This window comes from Cyclopterus lumpus, chromosome 11, assembly GCF_009769545.1.
Source record: "Cyclopterus lumpus isolate fCycLum1 chromosome 11, fCycLum1.pri, whole genome shotgun sequence".
NCBI lineage: Eukaryota > Metazoa > Chordata > Actinopteri > Perciformes > Cyclopteridae > Cyclopterus > Cyclopterus lumpus.
Window position 1 is genome coordinate 19,410,581 of NC_046976.1, and position 20,000 is coordinate 19,430,580.

General features: G+C 47.5%; 1 protein-coding gene across 3 annotated transcripts in view; it reads left to right on the forward strand.

The window, feature by feature from the left end:
• The window catches only part of LOC117738768 (voltage-dependent calcium channel gamma-7 subunit-like), a 34,355-nt gene that overhangs the window by 5,702 nt on the left and 8,653 nt on the right, over nucleotides 1-20,000 (forward strand). For 2 of the 3 annotated variants that reach the window (XR_004610114.1, XM_034544879.1), the window contains exons 2-4: nucleotides 5,608-5,803; nucleotides 9,562-9,648; nucleotides 9,726-9,866. Coding sequence is in view for 2 of the 3 variants with exons in the window: in XM_034544879.1 (XP_034400770.1) it covers nucleotides 5,608-5,803; nucleotides 9,562-9,648; nucleotides 9,726-9,866 (424 nt within the window). In the remaining variant the exon portion in view is untranslated. Of the gene's footprint in view, nucleotides 1-5,585; nucleotides 5,804-9,561; nucleotides 9,649-9,725; nucleotides 9,867-20,000 lie in introns of all 3 variants that reach the window. The other variant, XM_034544880.1, reaches the window with a different exon arrangement.

The window sequence follows — 20,000 nt, forward strand, 5'->3', positions numbered from 1 at the left end:
AGTCTAAAAGGCGAACTGAATTAAACTGAGCGTGTCATTGAACACATCATTGCTGTCTTCATACATGACCGGCTTATTAATGAACTAGTTAACTGAAATAAAAAGTTTAAACTTCTTAAGAATCTCTCCGAAGAGGAAAATAAGTTTCGGGGATCTTCAAACTTTGAAAGCGAATTCCTTTTCAGACTTTATCGACTTTATCTTACGATGACTTAATTTTTTCTTTACTAATCCCTCATTATTGCTCAATTATTATCTGATGACCAATCCGGTGCGTCTCAAACGGGGCTTACGTCTGTGGCTTCATCCATTGAGGTCAGCAACACAATAATCTCCAATAAAGAGATAAACAAAAAACATCTCGCACGACGGGCCCTTTGTTAAGGAAACAACCTGTTTTCTGGAAATTAATTGCCGAGTACAAAGCTCCAGATTAAGTGGACTTATTAGCGTTGCTACGCCGTTGCTATGCTTTAATTAGCAACGCACGCTCCTTCATTGAGTTGGACGTCATCGAGGCGGCTCCTGAGCAACCCGGTGAAATTAAAACACGATTAATAATGAATCCAAATTAAAAAATGTGAACTGTGCCGGTGGACCTTGTTACGTTGAACCCCATCGGCTACGTCACTTAAAAAAAAAAAAAAACTTTTATTGGAAACTTTTCCACAAATCGGTTAACAGAGAAAACAAATAGTCAGACGTTGATGTGCAATGCAGTGACATCTTCTAGCACGACCTCTGACCTCTGACCTCTCCCTCCCTCGCCGTCAGAAGAGCCCATAAGTGTGTAAATAATCTGTATTCTCGTTGGACAAAACCCACATTGACAGCTGGCAGCAGCCTCCCCGTATTTAAGTCGTCAGCTTTGTTGACCTCTGACCCTCGCCCCCCCTCCCTGAGAGGCTTCAGAGCCGTCCTCTACGAGAGGTCCGTGTCAGGTCGTTTAACCGTGAGCTCCACGTCGTACAGAAACTGGGTCGAGGAAACGTCACGAGGGGGACATTTTGAAAGCTCAATCTGAAAGACACCGTTTTAAAAGCTCGAAATAGCCCCCCCCCCCCCCCCCCAAAAAAATAAAAGCCTAAAGAGAAGTGTGAGTCTGGTCTAGAGAGGAAGAGAGGGGGATGAATGAGAGGAGAATCAGGGCTGTTGGGTGTAGTTTCAGCACCATGGCAGCGGACAGCTCCTCGGCCTGCTGGACTGAACATCCTTCCTTCCTTCCCTCTGTCCTTCCTTCTCTCTGTCCTTCCTTCTCTCTGTCCTTCCTTCTCTCTGTCCTTCCTTCTCTCTGTCCTTCCTTCTCTCTGTCCTTCCTTCCCTCTGTCCTTCCTTCTCTCTGTCCTTCCTTCCCTCTGTCCTTCCTTCTCTCTGTCCTTCCTTCTCTCTGTCCTTCCTTCTCTCTGTCCTTCCTTCTCTCTGTCCTTCCTTCCCTCTGTCCTTCCTTCTCTCTGTCCTTCCTTCCCTCTGTCCTTCCTTCTCTCTGCCCTTCCTTCCCTCTGTCCTTCCTTCTCTCTGTCCTTCCTTCTCTCTGTCCTAACCATCCTTCCTCCATACTCTTCTTCTTCTTCTTTTCTTCCCCCCTTTTCTCCCGAAGCCTCCTTCATAAGCATGCACCCTCTCTCTATCCACCTTCCCTCACTCCTTCTTCACCACATCATTACCTCTGACTGTTCCTGACCGCCGACGCTCCATTCATCTGTAATTCATCACATCGCCCCACACACACACACACACACACACACACACACACACACACACACTGGTAAATGTAGTTATATTCTCTCTAGGCTTAAACTACAAAGAGAACCATCATCCCAGCCCGTGTGTGTGTGTGTGTGTGTGTGTGTGTGTGTGTGTGTGTGTGTGTGTGTGTGTGTGAGTTTATTTGGTGAATTCAGTTTGCGGATATCGTTTCGATCCGTCCTAAAAGTCAACTTTACCGCATGCAGATTATATATATATATATATATATATATATATATATATATATATATATATATATATAGATAATAACCTTTATATGGAAATACAACAACATTCCTCAGAGGTTCACGATTATGAACTATGTGTTGACAGGAAGGACATTAAGTCATTTGTATTGATGACACTAAATTTAATACATCACAAATTATCCCATTAATTATTTATTTGTAGAAAAAAGAAAAAAAAGTGGATTTTACTTATATATATATATATATATATTTATGTGTATATATATATACTTATATATATATATATATATTCATATATATGTATACTTCCTCTGAGGGCTCTGGATGGTCCGGTTCACCTGAGGCGTGTTTCAACGTATCAAATATTTGTACCGTGTGACTCACGTCTGAGTCAGCGAATCCACTCTGACATCGCTGAGTCTGCTCTTCCGGAGCGATGAGGTCACTGCTCCTCACTCTCCTCACTCTCCTCACTCTCCTCACTCTCTTCACTCTCTTCACTGCTCCTCACTCTCCTCACTCTCCTCACTTTCTTCACTGCTCCTCACTCTCTTCACTGCTCCTCACTCTCTTCACTTTCTTCACTGCTCCTCACTCTCTTCACTTTCTTCACTGCTCCTCACTCTCTTCACTGCTCCTCACTCTCCTCACTCTCCTCACTCTCTTCACTCTCTTCACTGCTCCTCACTCTCCTCACTCTCCTCTCTCTACTCACTCTCTTCACTGCTCCTCACTCTCCTCACTCTCCTCACTTTCTTCACTCTCCTCTCTCTACTCACTCTCTTCACTCTCCTCCCTCTCCTCACTCCTCACTCTCTTCACTCTCCTCACTCTCCTCACTTTCTTCACTCTCCTCTCTCTCCTCACTCTCCTCTCTCTACTCACTCTCTTCACTCCTCACTCTCTTCACTCTCTTCACTCTCCTCACTCTCCTCACTTTCTTCACTCTCCTCTCTCTCCTCTCTCTCTTCACTCTCCTCACTCTCCTCACTCTCCTCTCTCTACTCACTCTCTTCACTCCTCACTCTCTTCACTCTCCTCCCTCTCCTCACTCCTCACTCTCTTCACTCTCCTCACTCTCCTCACTTTCTTCACTCTCCTCTCTCTCCTCACTTTCTTCACTCTCCTCTCTCTCCTCACTCTCCTCTCTCTACTCACTCTCTTCACTCCTCACTCTCTTCACTCTCCTCCCTCTCCTCACTCCTCACTCTGTTCACTCTCCTCACTTTCTTCACTCTCCTCTCTCTCCTCTCTCTCCTCACTCTCCTCGCTCCTCACTCTATTCACTCTTCTCCCTCTCCTCACTCTCTTCACTCTCCTCACTCCTCACTCTATTCACTCTCCTCCCTCTCCTCACTCCTCACTCTCTTCACTCTCCTCACTCTATTCACTCTCCTCACTCCTCACTCTCTTCACTCTCCTCACTCTATTCACTCTCCTCCCTCTCCTCACTCCTCACTCTCTTCACTCTCCTCACTCTATTCACTCTCCTCACTCCTCACTCTCTTCACTCTCCTCACTCTATTCACTCTCCTCACTCCTCACTCTCCCCAATCTCCTCACTCTCCTCCCTCTCCTCACTCTCTTCACTCTCCTCACTCCTCACTCTATTCACTCTCCTCCCTCTCCTCACTCCTCACTCTCTTCACTCTCCTCACTCTATTCACTCTCCTCACTCCTCACTCTCTTCACTCTCCTCACTCTCTTCACTCTCCTCACTCCTCACTCTCCTCAATCTCCTCAATCTCCTAATGTAATTGTTTATCATTATAAGATTTAACAATTCTAAACCACATTATTTTTGGCACAATCCAAGAAAGAAATGCAAAACAAAGTGATTTACATCAAATATGAGAACGGCATTTACAGAAAAAGTATAATTCCTGTAAAACAGTTTAAAGTGTAAAGCACACAAGAGGCAGCGATGATAAAGGAGAATAACCATCACTCATGTATCCAACTCATGACCTCATGTTTACCAAAACCTTACTTTTTAAATCCCTGACTCATGAATATGACTCACAAGCGTCGGAACACATTATGCATGCGATATCAAACATTTGTTGTTGCCTAAAGTAGAGCTTGTTTATTATTCACTCAAACTGTATGTGTCGGTATTTCCACACATATTGTTTGCACACAATGTGTTTTAATGCAGATTGGGCCCCACGGCATGTTTTATTTAACTTTATTAAAACGCTTGAACTATAGCTTTCATGTGGTAATATAATAATATAATTCTCCAGACAGAAAGTAGTTTGATTGGACAGAAATGTCAGATATTAATGTGCAGAAAACAGCAAAAACATCATTTTGGGACTGACGCCTGCTTCACTTCCACAGCTGGATGTGACCTCCATTTTGACTGGATGGATGAGGCTGTGTGTGCACGTGTGTGTGTGTGTGTGTGTGTGTGTGTGTGTGTGTGTGTGTGTGTGTGTGTGTGTGTGAGAGAGAGCTTCTCAGTCTGTCAACAGTTGACATGATGCACGGCAGAAGCAGCGTTTCTGCCACCTAGTGGGCGTCACACTGCACTGCATGTCACCTGGAAGCCTGACGGACTCCAGGGCCGAAAGGTCGAAAGGTCAAAAGAGGTCGACACTAAAGTGTTTTAAGGGTTAGAAGTCTCAAACCTCCTCCTCCTCCTCCTCCTCCTCCCCCTCCTCCCCTCCTCCTCCCCTCCTCCTCCTCCTCCCCTCCTCCCCTCCTCCCCCTCCTCCTGCTCCCCCTCCTCCTCCCCTCCTCCTCCTCCTCCTCCCCTCCTCCCCCTTCTCCTCCTCCCCTCCCTCTCTCCCCCTCCTCCTCCTCCTCCTCCTCCTCCTCCTCCTCCCCTCCCTCTCTCCCCCCCCCCTCTCTCTCTCTCATAGTTCATGGTCTCTCTCTCCCCAGATGAGTTCGTTCAGCACGAGGGCTCTGACGCTGCTCTCTCTCTCCCTCTCTCTCTCTCTCTCTCCCTCTCTCTCTCTCTCTCTCTCTCTCTCTCTCTCCCCCTCCCTCCCTCCCCCCCCCCCCTCTCTCTCTCTCTCTCTCTCATAGTTCATGGTCTCTCTCTTCCCAGATGAGTTCGTTCAGCACGAGGGCTCTGACGCTGCTCTCTCTCTCCCTCTCCCTCTCTCCCTCTCCCTCTCTCTCTCTCTCTCTCTCTCTCTCTCTCCCCCTCCCTCCCTCCCTCCCTCCCCCCCCCTCTCTCTCTCTCCCTCTCTCCCTCTCCCTCTCTCTCTCTCTCTCTCTCTCTCTCTCCCCCTCCCTCCCTCCCTCCCTCCCCCCCCCCTCTCTCTCTCTCTCTCTCATAGTTCATGGTCTCTCTCTCCCCAGATGAGTTCGTTCAGCACGAGGGCTCTGACGCTGCTCTCTCTCTCTCTCTCTCTCTCTCTCTCTCCCTCCCTCTCTCTCTCTCTCTCTCTCCCCCTCCCCCTCCCTCCCTCCCTCCCCCCCCCCCCCTCTCTCTCTCTCTCTCTCATAGTTCATGGTCTCTCTCTCCCCAGATGAGTTCGTTCAGCATGAGGGCTCTGACGCTGCTCTCTCTCTCTCTCTCTCTCTCTCTCCCTCCCTCTCTCTCTCTCTCTCTCTCCCCCTCCCCCTCCCTCCCTCCCCCCCCCCCCCCCCTCTCTCTCTCTCTCTCTCTCATAGTTCATGGTCTCTCTCTCCCCAGATGAGTTCGTTCAGCACGAGGGCTCTGACGCTGCTCTCGTCGGTGTTCGGGGCGTGCGGCCTGCTGCTGGTGGGCGTTGCCGTGTCGACGGACTACTGGCTGCTGATGGAGGAGGGCATCGTGCTGCAGCAGAACCAGACCACCGAGGTCAAGATGGCGCTGCACTCCGGCCTCTGGAGGGTCTGCTTCGTGGCCGGTCGGTGTAAACACTTTGAATCGCCAGTGCTGAATCGATGCCGGTTATTTGTTTTTTAGCTGCAGAAAACATGTTACAATCGATAAAAGTCGCGTTCCCTTAAATCGGGTTCAGCTTCTATCTTTTTAACGATGAATCGCGGCGACATCCGCGACGCATTCGGCTTCTTTCTGGGATCTTTCTGTCCTCAAAATTAATCATCTTCATGTACTGCGGTGAGTGACAGTGTGGGCTCCGTGGTCGGCAGCGTGGGGGCGGGGCTTAGTAACCTTCGCCCCTTGACCCCCCCCCAGCATCACATCGGAGCATCTGAGCTAATTCACTTGTTCACATTTTCTATAGTGAGAATAGAGAAGCAGCGTGGAGAAACACACACACACAGACACACACACAGACACACACACACACAGACACACACACACACAGACACACACACACACACACAAATCCCTGTCTTCATTGCAGTGGCTGTTTTCGGGTCACGGCGGTGTTGCTCTGGGGAGGCGGCCATGTTTGTGTTTCCCTGTACAAAAGGTCAGAGCAGGGTGTGTGTGTGTGTGTGTGTGTGTGTGTGTGTGTCCTTCTACTCTCTCTCTGCCTACTCTCGTTTCCTCCCTCCTGTTTCCTCCCTCTCGTTTCCTCCTCCTGTTTCCTCCCTCTTGTTTCCTCCTCCTGTTTCCTCCCTCTTGTTTCCTCCCTCTTGTTTCCTCCCTCCCGTTTTCTCCTGTTTTCTCCCTCTCGTTTCCTCCCTCCTGTTTCCTCCCTCTTGTTTCCTCCCTCCTGTTTCCTCCCTCCTGTTTCGTCTCTCCTGTTTCCTCCCTCTTGTTTCCTCCCTCCCATTTTCTCCTGTTTCCTCCCTCTCGTTTCCTCCCTCCTGTTTCCTCCCTCTTGTTTCCTCCCTCCTGTTTCCTCCCTCTCGTTTCCTCCTCTTGTTTCCTCGCTCCCGTTTCCTCTCTCCTGTTTCCTCTCTCCTGTTTCCTCCCTCCCGTTTCCTCCTGTTTCCTCCCTCCTGTTTCCTCCCTCTTGTTTCCTCCCTCCTGTTTCCTCCCTCCCGTTTCGTCTCTCCTGTTTCCTCCCTCTCGTTTCCTCCTCCTGTTTCCTCCCTCCCGTTTCCTCCTCTTGTTTCCTCCCTGTCGTTTCCTCCCTCCCGTTTCCTCCTCTTGTTTCCTCCCTGTCGTTTCCTCCCTCCTGTTTCCTCCCTCACGTTTCGTCTCTCCTGTTTCCTCCCTCTCGTTTCCTCCTCTTGTTTCCTCGCTCCCGTTTCCTCTCTCCTGTTTCCTCTCTCCTGTTTCCTTCCTCCCGTTTCGTCTCTCCTGTTTCCTCCCTCTCGTTTCCTCCTCCTGTTTCCTCCCTCCCGTTTCCTCCTCTTGTTTCCTCCCTCCCGTTTTCTCTTGTTTCCTCCCTCCCGTTTTCTCCTGTTTTCTCCCTCTCGTTTCCTCCCTCCTGTTTCCTCCCTCTTGTTTCCTCCCTCCTGTTTCCTCCCTCCTGTTTCGTCTCTCCTGTTTCCTCCCTCTTGTTTCCTCCCTCCCATTTTCTCCTGTTTCCTCCCTCTCGTTTCCTCCCTCCTGTTTCCTCCCTCTTGTTTCCTCCCTCCTGTTTCCTCCCTCTCGTTTCCTCCTCTTGTTTCCTCGCTCCCGTTTCCTCTCTCCTGTTTCCTCTCTCCTGTTTCCTCCCTCCCGTTTCCTCCTGTTTCCTCCCTCCTGTTTCGTCCCTCTTGTTTCCTCCCTCCTGTTTCCTCCCTCCCGTTTCGTCTCTCCTGTTTCCTCCCTCTCGTTTCCTCCTCCTGTTTCCTCCCTCCCGTTTCCTCCTCTTGTTTCCTCCCTGTCGTTTCCTCCCTCCCGTTTCCTCCTCTTGTTTCCTCCCTGTCGTTTCCTCCCTCCTGTTTCCTCCCTCACGTTTCGTCTCTCCTGTTTCCTCCCTCTCGTTTCCTCCTCTTGTTTCCTCGCTCCCGTTTCCTCTCTCCTGTTTCCTCTCTCCTGTTTCCTTCCTCCCGTTTCGTCTCTCCTGTTTCCTCCCTCTCGTTTCCTCCTCCTGTTTCCTCCCTCCCGTTTCCTCCTCTTGTTTCCTCCCTCCCGTTTTCTCTTGTTTCCTCCCTCCCGTTTTCTCCTGTTTTCTCCCTCTCGTTTCCTCCCTCCTGTTTCCTCCCTCTTGTTTCCTCCCTCCTGTTTCCTCCCTCCTGTTTCGTCTCTCCTGTTTCCTCCCTCTTGTTTCCTCCCTCCCATTTTCTCCTGTTTCCTCCCTCTCGTTTCCTCCCTCCTGTTTCCTCCCTCTTGTTTCCTCCCTCCTGTTTCCTCCCTCTCGTTTCCTCCTCTTGTTTCCTCGCTCCCGTTTCCTCTCTCCTGTTTCCTCTCTCCTGTTTCCTCCCTCCCGTTTCCTCCTGTTTCCTCCCTCCTGTTTCGTCCCTCTTGTTTCCTCCCTCCTGTTTCCTCCCTCCCGTTTCGTCTCTCCTGTTTCCTCCCTCTCGTTTCCTCCTCCTGTTTCCTCCCTCCCGTTTCCTCCTCTTGTTTCCTCCCTGTCGTTTCCTCCCTCCTGTTTCCTCCCTCACGTTTCGTCTCTCCTGTTTCCTCCCTCTCGTTTCCTCCTCTTGTTTCCTCGCTCCCGTTTCCTCTCTCCTGTTTCCTCTCTCCTGTTTCCTCCCTCCCGTTTCGTCTCTCCTGTTTCCTCCCTCTCGTTTCCTCCTCCTGTTTCCTTCCTCCCGTTTCCTCCTCTTGTTTCCTCCCTCCCGTTTTCTCCTGTTTCCTCCCTCTCGTTTCCTCCCTCCTGTTTCCTCCCTCTCGTTTCCTCCTCTTGTTTCCTCGCTCCCGTTTCCTCTCTCCCGTTTCCTCTCTCCTGTTTCCTCTCTCCTGTTTCCTCCCTCCCGTTTCCTCCTGTTTCCTCCTCCTGTTTCCTCCTCTTGTTTCCTCCTCCTGTTTCCTCCTCTTGTTTCCTCCTCTTGTTTCCTCCTCTTGTTTCCTCCTCTTGTTTCCTCCCTCTTCAGAATCTCTTTCTGTGTGTTTTTGTTTGTTCTGGTTTTATTTCCTTAACCACATATCTCCATATTGCCCCAGAGGAGACCCTAACCCTCTCCCCCCCCCCTCTCTCTCTCCCTCCCTCTCTCCCCCTCTCTCTCTCTCTCTCTCTCTCCCCCCCCCTCTCTCTCCCTCCCCCCCCCCTCTCTCTCTCTCCCTCTCTCCCCCTCTCTCTCTCTCTCTCTCTCTCCCCCCCCTCTCTCTCCCTCTCCCCCCCTCTCTCTCTCTCCCTCTCTCCCCCTCTCTCTCTCTCTCTCTCTCTCCCCCCCCTCTCTCTCCCTCTCCCCCCCCTCTCTCTCTCTCCCTCTCTCCCCCTCTCTCTCTCTCTCCCTCTCTCCCCCTCTCTCTCTCTCTCTCTCTCTCCCCCCCCTCTCTCTCCCTCTCCCCCCCCTCTCTCTCTCTCCCTCTCTCCCCCTCTCTCTCTCTCTCTCTCTCTCCCCCCCCTCTCTCTCCCTCTCCCCCCCTCTCTCTCTCTCCCTCTCTCCCCCTCTCTCTCTCTCTCTCTCTCTCCCCCCCCTCTCTCTCCCTCTCCCCCCCCTCTCTCTCTCTCCCTCTCTCCCCCTCTCTCTCTCTCTCTGTCTCTCTCTCTCTGTCTCCCTCCCTCTCTCCCCCTCTCTCCCTCTCTCCCGCTCTCTCTCTCTCTCTGTCTCTCTCTCTCTCTCTGTCTCCCTCCCTCTCTCCCCCCCTCTCTCTCTCCCTCTCCCCCTCCCTCCCTCTCTCCCCCTCTCTCCCTCTCTCCCCCTCTCTCAGGACCAGAGAAGGGTCGATGCGTGGCGTCGGAGTATTTCACCGAGCCCGAGATAGAGATCACGACGGAGAACACGGCCAACATCCTGAGTGAGTCACGTGCACGCGGACGCACACCAAACGATAGAGAGCGCGTTTCTTACCCACAATCCTCCCCGTGCCTCCAGAAATGGTCCGGACGGCGACGCCCTTCCCGATGGTCTCCCTGCTCTTCGTCTTCACCGCCTTCGTCATCAGCAACATCGGACACATCCGGCCGCAGCGCACCATCCTCGCCTTCGTCTCCGGGATATTCTTCATCCTGTCAGGTAATGCGTGACCTTTGACCCCCCCCCCCCCCCCCCCCCCCCGTTGTGGCATCTCAAATCTCACGTACATTGTCGTACTCTCCGTAGGACGAATAGCAACTCCGGGTCTTTCTTGTCGCGTGTCCCTGCAAAGCATTCTGGGAAACGGAGCTCTCTGGGGGTGGGAAGCAAACACATTTTATAGGAGTACGACCGCGCTCTTGACTGGAAGAACAACAAAAACATGGAGGCCAGACCGGACAATGCCACCTGTCAATCACCTTGGAGCCCCGCCCTTTGTCTATAAATGGACCCTGATTTACTGAATGAGCATCACGCTGCATTGAAGAAGACTTGAAACTAGAGATCCAGACCATAAACTCACGTTGGCAACGTTTACTGAGGGAATAAATTCAATTCAAGTTCAGGAGGTAGAGCGGCTCGACGTGTGTGTGTGTGTGTGTGTGTGTGTGTGTGTGTGTGTGTGTGCGTGGAAACTCCTCCCTCACCTGTCGGCTGACACGAGAAGAGGAAGAAGCAGCAGAGAGGGAGAAGAAGTGAACGTCCTTCAAGGTTAACGGTGATAACAAGATGGAAGACGCGCTCTGCGGCGCGGGTTTCCTTTTCCCAGTTGTCGGTCTGTCAGGCCGACGGGCCGACGGGCCTCACCTTGTTCTTGCTGCCGGCTCAACAGGATTTAATTCCACATATTTGCTCTCTGCTGCCGCACTGATGTGATGTTTCTCTGCAGGCTGTTGGTAAAAAAAAAGAAAAGAAGAAGCTTTAACCAAACGGAGAGTTCTTGTGGACCCACACGGAGGTTCTTTATGAATCATCTCGTGTGGTAAATTAAATCAAATTACATAACGTGACACATTTCGTGTCTTTTGATTGGTTGGTTGGCTCCAATGGAGGGTCAGAAGGTGTGGACCCCCCCCCTTTCCTGTTTGGTGTGGAAGAACAAAGCGGCAGAGAAATTAAGAAATGATGGAAATAATATTAAGAAATTAAGAAATTAAGAAATTAAGAAATTAAGAAATTAAGAAAATAAGAAAATAAGAAATTAAGACATTAAGATATTAAGACATTAAGAAAATAAGAAATTAAAACATTAAGACATTAAGAAATTAAGAAAATAAGAAATTAAGACATTAAGACATTAAGACATTAAGATATTAAGACATTAAGATATTAAGACATTAAGACATTAAGAAAATAAGAAAATAAGAAAATAAGAAATTAAGACATTAAGACATTAAGATATTAAGACATTAAGATATTAAGACATTAAGACATTAAGAAAATAAGAAATTAAGAAATTAATATTAAGAAAATAAGAAAATAAGAAAATAAGAAAATAAGAAATTAAGAAATTAAGAAATTAAGAAATTAAGAAATTAATATTAAGAAAATAAGAAATTAAGAAATTAAGAAAATAAGAAATTAATATTAAGAAAATATAAAATTAAGAAATTAAGAAATTAGAAAATAAAAAAAATAAGAAATTAATATTAAGAAAATATGAAATAAAAAAATTAAGATATTAACATATTAAGAAATTAAGAAATGAACGTGTCATCAACTGATGATCCCTTAAATGGCCACTTGAGACTGGCTCTAAGATTTGAAGTGGTCTAAATAAAGGTTTGGGATTACGTGACGGGCGTCACAGAAGACGTTGTCTTCATCCATCAACACTGACCCCGAAGCCCAGCGGGCGGAGCCACGACCTCGTGGACAGCTGGGTGGCGTTTCTGCTCGGTTACCTCGAGTGCAGGGTCAAGCGGTTCAGCTGATGGAGTGGTTGTTATAGTCTCTCTCTTTCTCTCTCTCTCTCTCTCTCTCTCTGAGCAGACAGGATGACATCACCTTCCTGTTTCTGCACCAGTGAGCTTTACCTCACAGACTGCTGACTGGACACCTGTGACAGACCATGATGTCATGGGGAACACACACATGCACACACAGATCTGCACACACACACACACATCAGATCGGTGTGTGTGTGTGCAGAAAAAACGGCACCTTGTCAACTAATTTAGAAAACAAACATGTGTTCAAATGATATATTTTAGTTTCATATTGGGGTGATATTTAATATAGTATCTATTTGATACTGTTTTCATATTTGTAGTTTATTATCAATTTACATATAGATGTGGTTTTAGGACATAATATTGAAATGTGTTTGTTTTTTTAAGAGGAGAAATGGATAATTAATGACTGTCCCAGAGTTAGATAATAGCTAAGATAAATGACAAAAGTTACAAATTGGCATATTGACCGTATCAAAATATATATGTATATATATATGTATTTATATATATATATATATATATATATATATATATATATATATATAAATACACATATATATATATATAAATATATATATATATGTTTATATATATATATTTATATATATCCATCCATCCATTTTCAATACCGCTTATCCTCATTAGGGTCGCTATCCCAGCTGACATAGGGCGAAGGCAGGGGACACCCTGGACAGGCCGCCAGTCCATCGAGGGCACATGTAGGGACATACAACCATTCACTCTCACATTCACACCTATGGGCAATTTAGAGATCAATTAACCTGCAGCATGTCTTTGGACTGTGGGAGGAAGCCGGAGAGCCCAGAGAGAACCCACGCTGCCACGGGGAGAACATGCAAACTCCACACAGAAGGACCGCTCCGACTGGGAATCGAACCCGCGGCCCTCTTGCTGTGAGGCGACAGTGCTAGCCACTACACCACCGTATATTTGTCCTTCCTCTAGCTACTTGTCTCCTTTTCCTCCTCTGTCCTTCCTCTAGCTACTTGTCTCCTTTTCCTCCTCTGTCCTTCCTCTAGCTACTTGTCTCCTTTTCCTCCTCTGTCCTTCCTCTAGCTACTCGTCTCCTTTTCCTCCTCTGTCCTTCCTCTAGCTACTTGTCTCCTTTCCCTCCTCTGTCCTTCCTCTAGCTACTTGTCTCCTTTCCCTCCTCTGTCCTTCCTCTAGCTACTTGTCTCCTTTCCCTCCTCTGTCCTTCCTCTAGCTACTTGTCTTCTTTCCCTCCTCTGTCCTTCCTCTAGCTACTTGTCTCCTTTTCCTCCTCTGTCCTTCCTCTAGCTACTTGTCTCCTTTTCCTCCTCTGTCCTTCCTCTAGCTACTTGTCTCCTTTTCCTCCTCTGTCCTTCCTCTAGCTACTCGTCTCCTTTTCCTCCTCTGTCCTTCCTCTAGCTACTTGTCTCCTTTCCCTCCTCTGTCCTTCCTCTAGCTACTTGTCTCCTTTCCCTCCTCTGTCCTTCCTCTAGCTACTTGTCTCCTTTCCCTCCTCTGTCCTTCCTCTAGCTACTTGTCTCCTTTTCCTCCTCTGTCCTTCCTCTAGGTACTTGTCTCCTTTTCCTCCTCTGTCCTTCCTCTAGCTACTCGTCTCCTTTTCCTCCTCTGTCCTTCCTCTAGCTACTCGTCTCCTTTCCCTCCTCTGTCCTTCCTCTAGCTACTTGTCTCCTTTCCCTCCTCTGTCCTTCCTCTAGCTACTTGTCTCCTTTCCCTCCTCTGTCCTTCCTCCAGCTACTTGTCTCCTTTCCCTCCTCTGTCCTTCCTCTAGCTACTTGTCTCCTTTCCCTCCTCTGTCCTTCCTCTAGCTACTTGTCTCCTTTTCCTCCTCTGTCCTTCCTCTAGGTACTTGTCTCCTTTTCCTCCTCTGTCCTTCCTCTAGCTACTCGTCTCCTTTTCCTCCTCTGTCCTTCCTCTAGCTACTCGTCTCCTTTCCCTCCTCTGTCCTTCCTCTAGCTACTTGTCTCCTTTCCCTCCTCTGTCCTTCCTCTAGCTACTTGTCTCCTTTCCCTCCTCTGTCCTTCCTCCAGCTACTTGTCTCCTTTCCCTCCTCTGTCCTTCCTCTAGCTACTTGTCTCCTTTTCCTCCTCTGTCCTTCCTCTAGCTACTTGTCTCCTTTTCCTCCTCTGTCCTTCCTCTAGCTACTCGTCTCCTTTTCCTCCTCTGTCCTTCCTCTAGCTACTCGTCTCCTTTCCCTCCTCTGTCCTTCCTCTAGCTACTCGTCTCCTTTCCCTCCTCTGTCCTTCCTCTAGCTACTTGTCTCCTTTCCCTCCTCTGTCCTTCCTCTAGCTACTTGTCTCCTTTCCCTCCTCTGTCCTTCCTCTAGCTACTTGTCTCCTTTCCCTCCTCTGTCCTTCCTCTAGCTACTCGTCTCCTTTCCCTCCTCTGTCCTTCCTCTAGCTACTCGTCTCCTTTCCCTCCTCTGTCCTTCCTCTAGCTACTTGTCTCCTTTCCCTCCTCTGTCCTTCCTCTAGCTACTTGTCTCCTTTCCCTCCTCTGTCCTTCCTCTAGCTACTTGTCTCCTTTCCCTCCTCTGTCCTTCCTCTAGCTACTTGTCTCCTTTCCCTCCTCTGTCCTTCCTCTAGCTACTTGTCTCCTTTCCCTCCTCTGTCCTTCCTCTAGCTACTTGTCTCCTTTCCCTCCTCTGTCCTTCCTCTAGCTACTTGTCTCCTTTTCCTCCTCTGTTCTTCCTCCAGCTACTTGTCTCCTTTCCCTCCTCTGTCCTTCCTCTAGCTATTTGTCTCCTTTTCCTCCTCTGTCCTTCCTCTAGCTACTTGTCTCCTTTCCCTCCTCTGTCCTTCCTCTAGCTACTTGTCTTATTTCCCTCCTCTGTCCTTCCTCTAGCTACTTGTCTTATTTCCCCTCCCTCTCTATGAGCATTAAGACACAACGCTACCATCTGGTGGCCACTAAAGAGAATTACACCTGAGTCTCACGTCTCTTCCTCCACTGCCCCCCGTCAAACCTCCAGGATGTTCCTTTCATTGTCATGGTGATCGGTCAAAAAAGGTCAAAACCACAGTCGCCTCTCTGGGTCGCCGGCGGCTCCTCGGAGGGCGCCGATTGGTCCGTGCTCCGGTTCTCAGTAAACACATGAAAAGGAGACAATGGATCTCGAGTGCGTGACCTCGTTAAATGACCTCGTTAAATGACCTCGTTAAATGACCTTGTGACAATCCAGCTGCCTCGACCTCCCTGAGCAAACAAGGCTTTTAAATCCCTCAATCAGGGTTGTGTTGGGTTAGGGTTGAGCTTCCGTCTCTTTTATTGTCTTGCTTTAGGGTTAGGTTAGGTTAGGGTTGGGTTATGTTAGGTTAGGGTTGGGTTAGGGTTATGTTAGGTTGGGTTAGGGTTATGTTAGGGTTGGGTTGGGTTATGTTAGGGTTAGGTTAGATTAGGATTAGGTTAGGGCTGGGTTATGTTAGGGTTAAATTAGGGTTGGGGTTAGGTTAGGGTTAGGGTTATGTTAGGGTTGGGTTAGAGTTATGTTAGGGTTAGGGTTGGGTTAGGGTTATGTTAGGGTTGGGTTAGGTTAGGGTTATGTTAGGGTTGGGTTAGGTTAGGATTAGGTTAGGGCTTGGTTATGTTAGGGTTAAATTAGGGTTAGGGTAGGGGTTAGGTTAGTGTTATGTTAGGGTTAAGTTAGGGTTAGGGTTATGTTAGGGTTGGGTTAGAGTTATGTTAGGGTTAGGGTTATGTTAGGGTTGGGTTAGGTTAGGATTAGGTTAGGGCTGGGTTATGTTAGGGTTAAGTTAGGGTTAGGGTCAGGTTATGTTAGTGTTATGTTAGGGTTAAGTTAGGGTTATGTTAGGGTTGGGTTAGGGTTATGTTAGGGTTAGGGTTGGGTTAGGGTTAGGGTTATGTTAGGGTTGGGTTAGGTTAGGATTAGGTTAGGGCTGGGTTATGTTAGGGTTAAATTAGGGTTAGGGTAGGGGTTAGGTTAGTGTTATGTTAGGGTTAAGTTAGGGTTAGGGTTATGTTAGGGTTGGGTTAGAGTTATGTTAGGGTTAGGGTTATGTTAGGGTTGGGTTGGGTTAGGGTTATGTTAGGGTTGGGTTAGGTTAGGATTAGGTTAGGGCTGGGTTATGTTAGGGTTAAGTTAGGGTTAGGGTCAGGTTATGTTATTGTTATGTTAGGGTTAAGTTAGGGTTATGTTAGGGTTGGGTTAGGGTTATGTTAGGGTTAGGGTTGGGTTAGGGTTATGTTAGGGTTGGGTTAGGTTAGGGTTAGGTTAGGGCTGGGTTTGGTTAGGGTTAAATTAGGGTTAGAGTTGGGGTTAGGTTATGGTTAGGGTTGAGCTTTCGGCTGTTTTATTGCCTTGCTTTAGGGTTAAGTTAGGGTTAGGGTCAGGTTATGTTAGTGTTATGTTAGTGTTAAGTTAGGGTTAGGGTTATGTTAGGGTTGGGTTAGAGTTATGTTAGGGTTAGGGTTATGTTAGGGTTGGGTTAGGGTTATGTTAGGGTTAAGGTTATGTTAGGGTTGGGTTAGGGTTAAGGTTATGTTAGGGTTGGGTTAGGGTTATGTTAGGGTTAGGGTTATGTTAGGGTTGGGTTGGGTTAGGGTTATGTTAGGGTTGGGTTAGGGTTATGTTAGGGTTAAGGTTATGTTAGGGTTGGGTTAGGGTTATGTTAGGGTCGGGTTGGGTTAGGGTTATGTTAGGGTTAGGTTAGATTAGGATTAGGTTAGGGCTGGGTTATGTTAGGGTTAAATTAAGGTTGGGGTTAGGTTAGGTTTGGTTGGGGACGTGGCCCTCCGGAGAGGGCCCCGAGAGGCACTGGCACTAGGGAGGTTGGGGTTAGGTTATGGTTAGGGTTGAGCTTTCGGCTGTTTTATTGCCTTGCTTTGGGGTTAAGTTAGGGTTAGGGTCAGGTTATGTTAGTGTTATGTTAGGGTTGGGTTAGGGTTATGTTAGGGTTAAGGTTATGTTAGGGTTGGGTTAGGGTTATGTTAGGGTTGGGTTGGGTTAGGGTTATGTTAGGGTTAGATTAGGATTAGGTTAGGGCTGGGTTATGTTAGGGTTAAATTAGGGTTGGGGTTAGGTTAGGGTTAGGGTTGAGCTTTCGGCTGTTTTATTGCCTTGCTTTGGGGTTAAATTAGGGTTAGGGTCAGGTTATGTTAGTGTTATGTTAGGGTTAAATTAGGGTTAGGGTTATGTTAGGGTTGGGTTAGGGTTATGTTAGGGTTAGGGTTGGGTTAGGGTTATGTTAGGGTTGGGTTAGGTTAGGGTTATGTTAGGGTTGGGTTAGGTTAGGATTAGGTTAGGGCTGGGTTATGTTAGGGTTAAATTAGGGTTAGGGTAGGGGTTAGGTTAGGGTTAGGGTTGAGCTTTCGGCTGTTTTATTGCCTTGCTTTAGGGTTAAGTTAGGGTTAGGGTCAGGTTATGTTAGTGTTATGTTAGGGTTAAGTTAGGGTTAGGGTTATGTTAGGGTTGGGTTAGAGTTATGTTAGGGTTAGGGTTATGTTAGGGTTGGGTTGGGTTAGAGTTATGTTAGGGTTGGGTTAGGTTAGGATTAGGTTAGGGCTGGGTTATGTTAGGGTTAAGTTAGGGTTAGGGTCAGGTTATGTTAGTGTTATGTTAGGGTTGGGTTAGGGTTATGTTAGGGTTGGGTTAAGGTTAGGGTTATGTTAGGGTTGGGTTAGGTTAGGGTTATGTTAGGGTTGGGTTAGGTTAGGATTAGGTTAGGGCTGGGTTATGTTAGGGTTAAATTAGGGTTAGGGTTGGGGTTAGGTTATGGTTAGGGTTGAGCTTTCGGCTGTTTTATTGCCTTGCTTTAGGGTTAAGTTAGGGTTAGGGTCAGGTTATGTTAGTGTTATGTTAGGGTTAAGTTAGGGTTAGGGTTATGTTAGGGTTGGGTTAGAGTTATGTTAGGGTTAGGGTTATGTTAGGGTTGGGTTGGGTTAGGGTTATGTTAGGGTTAAGTTAGGGTTAGGGTTATGTTAGGGTTGGGTTAGAGTTATGTTAGGGTTAGGGTTATGTTAGGGTTGGGTTGGGTTAGGGTTATGTTAGGGTTGGGTTAGAGTTATGTTAGGGTTAGGGTTATGTTAGGGTTGGGTTGGGTTAGGGTTATGTTAGGGTTAAGGTTATGTTAGGGTTGGGTTAGGGTTAAGGTTATGTTAGGGTTGGGTTAGGGTTATGTTAGGGTTAGGGTTATGTTAGGGTTGGGTTGGGTTAGGGTTATGTTAGGGTTAAGGTTATGTTAGGGTTGGGTTAGGGTTAAGGTTATGTTAGGGTTGGGTTAGGTTAGGATTAGGTTAGGGCTGGGTTATGTTAGGGTTAAATTAGGGTTAGGGTAGGGGTTAGGTTAGGGTTAGGGTTGGGGTTAGGTTAGGGTTAGGGTTGAGCTTTCGGCTGTTTTATTGCCTTGCTTTAGGGTTAAGTTAGGGTTAGGGTCAGGTTATGTTAGTGTTATGTTAGGGTTAAGTTAGGGTTTGGGTTATGTTAGGGTTGGGTTAGAGTTATGTTAGGGTTAGGGTTATGTTAGGGTTGTGTTGGGTTAGAGTTATGTTAGGGTTGGGTTAGGTTAGGATTAGGTTAGGGCTGGGTTATGTTAGGGTTAAGTTAGGGTTAGGGTCAGGTTATGTTAGTGTTATGTTAGGGTTGGGTTAGGGTTATGTTAGGGTTGGGTTAAGGTTAGGGTTATGTTAGGGTTGGGTTAGGTTAGGGTTATGTTAGGGTTGGGTTAGGTTAGGATTAGGTTAGGGCTGGGTTATGTTAGGGTTAAATTAGGGTTAGGGTTGGGGTTAGGTTATGGTTAGGGTTGAGCTTTCGGCTGTTTTATTGCCTTGCTTTAGGGTTAAGTTAGGGTTAGGGTCAGGTTATGTTAGTGTTATGTTAGGGTTAAGTTAGGGTTAGGGTTATGTTAGGGTTGGGTTAGAGTTATGTTAGGGTTAGGGTTATGTTAGGGTTGGGTTGGGTTAGGGTTATGTTAGGGTTGGGTTAGAGTTATGTTAGGGTTAGGGTTATGTTAGGGTTGGGTTGGGTTAGGGTTATGTTAGGGTTAAGGTTATGTTAGGGTTGGGTTAGGGTTAAGGTTATGTTAGGGTTGGGTTAGGGTTTTGTTAGGGTTAGGGTTATGTTAGGGTTGGGTTGGGTTAGGGTTATGTTAGGGTTAAGGTTATGTTAGGGTTGGGTTAGGGTTAAGGTTATGTTAGGGTTGGGTTAGGGTTATGTTAGGGTTGGGTTAGGGTTATGTTAGGGTTAGGGTTATGTTAGGGTTGGGTTGGGTTAGGGTTATGTTAGGGTTGGGTTAGGGTTATGTTAGGGTTAGGGTTATGTTAGGGTTGGGTTGGGTTAGGGTTATGTTAGGGTTGGCTTAGGGTTATGTTCGGGTTGGGTTAGGGTTGTGTTAGGGTTGGGTTAGGGTTATGTTAGGGTTAAGGTTATGTTAGGGTTGGGTTAGGGTTAAGGTTATGTTAGGGTTGGGTTAGGGTTATGTTAGGGTTAGGGTTATGTTAGGGTTGGGTTGGGTTAGGGTTATGTTAGGGTTGGGTTAGGGTTATGTTAGGGTTAACGTTATGTTAGGGTTGGGTTAGGGTTATGTTAGGGTTAGGGTTGGGTTAAGGTTATGTTAGGGTTGGGTTAGGGTTGGGTTAGGATTAAGGTTATGTTAGGGTTGGGTTAGGGTTATGTTAGGGTTAGGGTTATGTTAGGGTTATGTTAGGGTTAAGGTTATGTTAGGGTTGGGTTAGGGTTATGTTAGGGTTAGGGTTAGGGTTATGTTAGGGTTAAGTTAGGGTCAAGTTAGGGTTAAGTTAGGGTTAAGTTAGGGTTAAGTTAGGGTTGGGTTGAGCTTGCGGCTCTTTTATTGCCTTGCTTTAGCTGCTTTGTCTGTCGAAGCACGTTGTAAACTGTGTTTTTAACGGTGCTATATAAATAAAGGTGTTATTATTATTAGTATCATTAGTATTATTACCCACATCGCCACAATAATAGCTCCTGAAGAGGTTCACGCTGGGTGGGATCTCCGTAAACGTCTGGAAACGGCGTTGCTAGGTAACTAAATTTTATCCATCACCACTAAAAAGGTAGAAGAAGGTATTTCTTTAAGTGCCATCTGACCATCCTCTGTTGTTGTGTCAACGTGTTGTTGTTGTGTCAACATGTTGATTATGAATCTGCTGTTCAACACGTTCACATGCTTTAAGAAAGAGAACGCGTCTTCTGGAGTCGGCTGCGGCGGTTAGTTGCTCGACATGGCAGACTAATGAGGGTTCTGTGTGTGTGTGTGTGTGTTTCTGTGTGTGTGTGTTTCTGTGTGTGTGTGTGTCTGTGTGTGTGTTTCTGTGTGTGTGTGTGTGTGTGTGTGTGTGTTTCTGTGTGTGTTTCTGT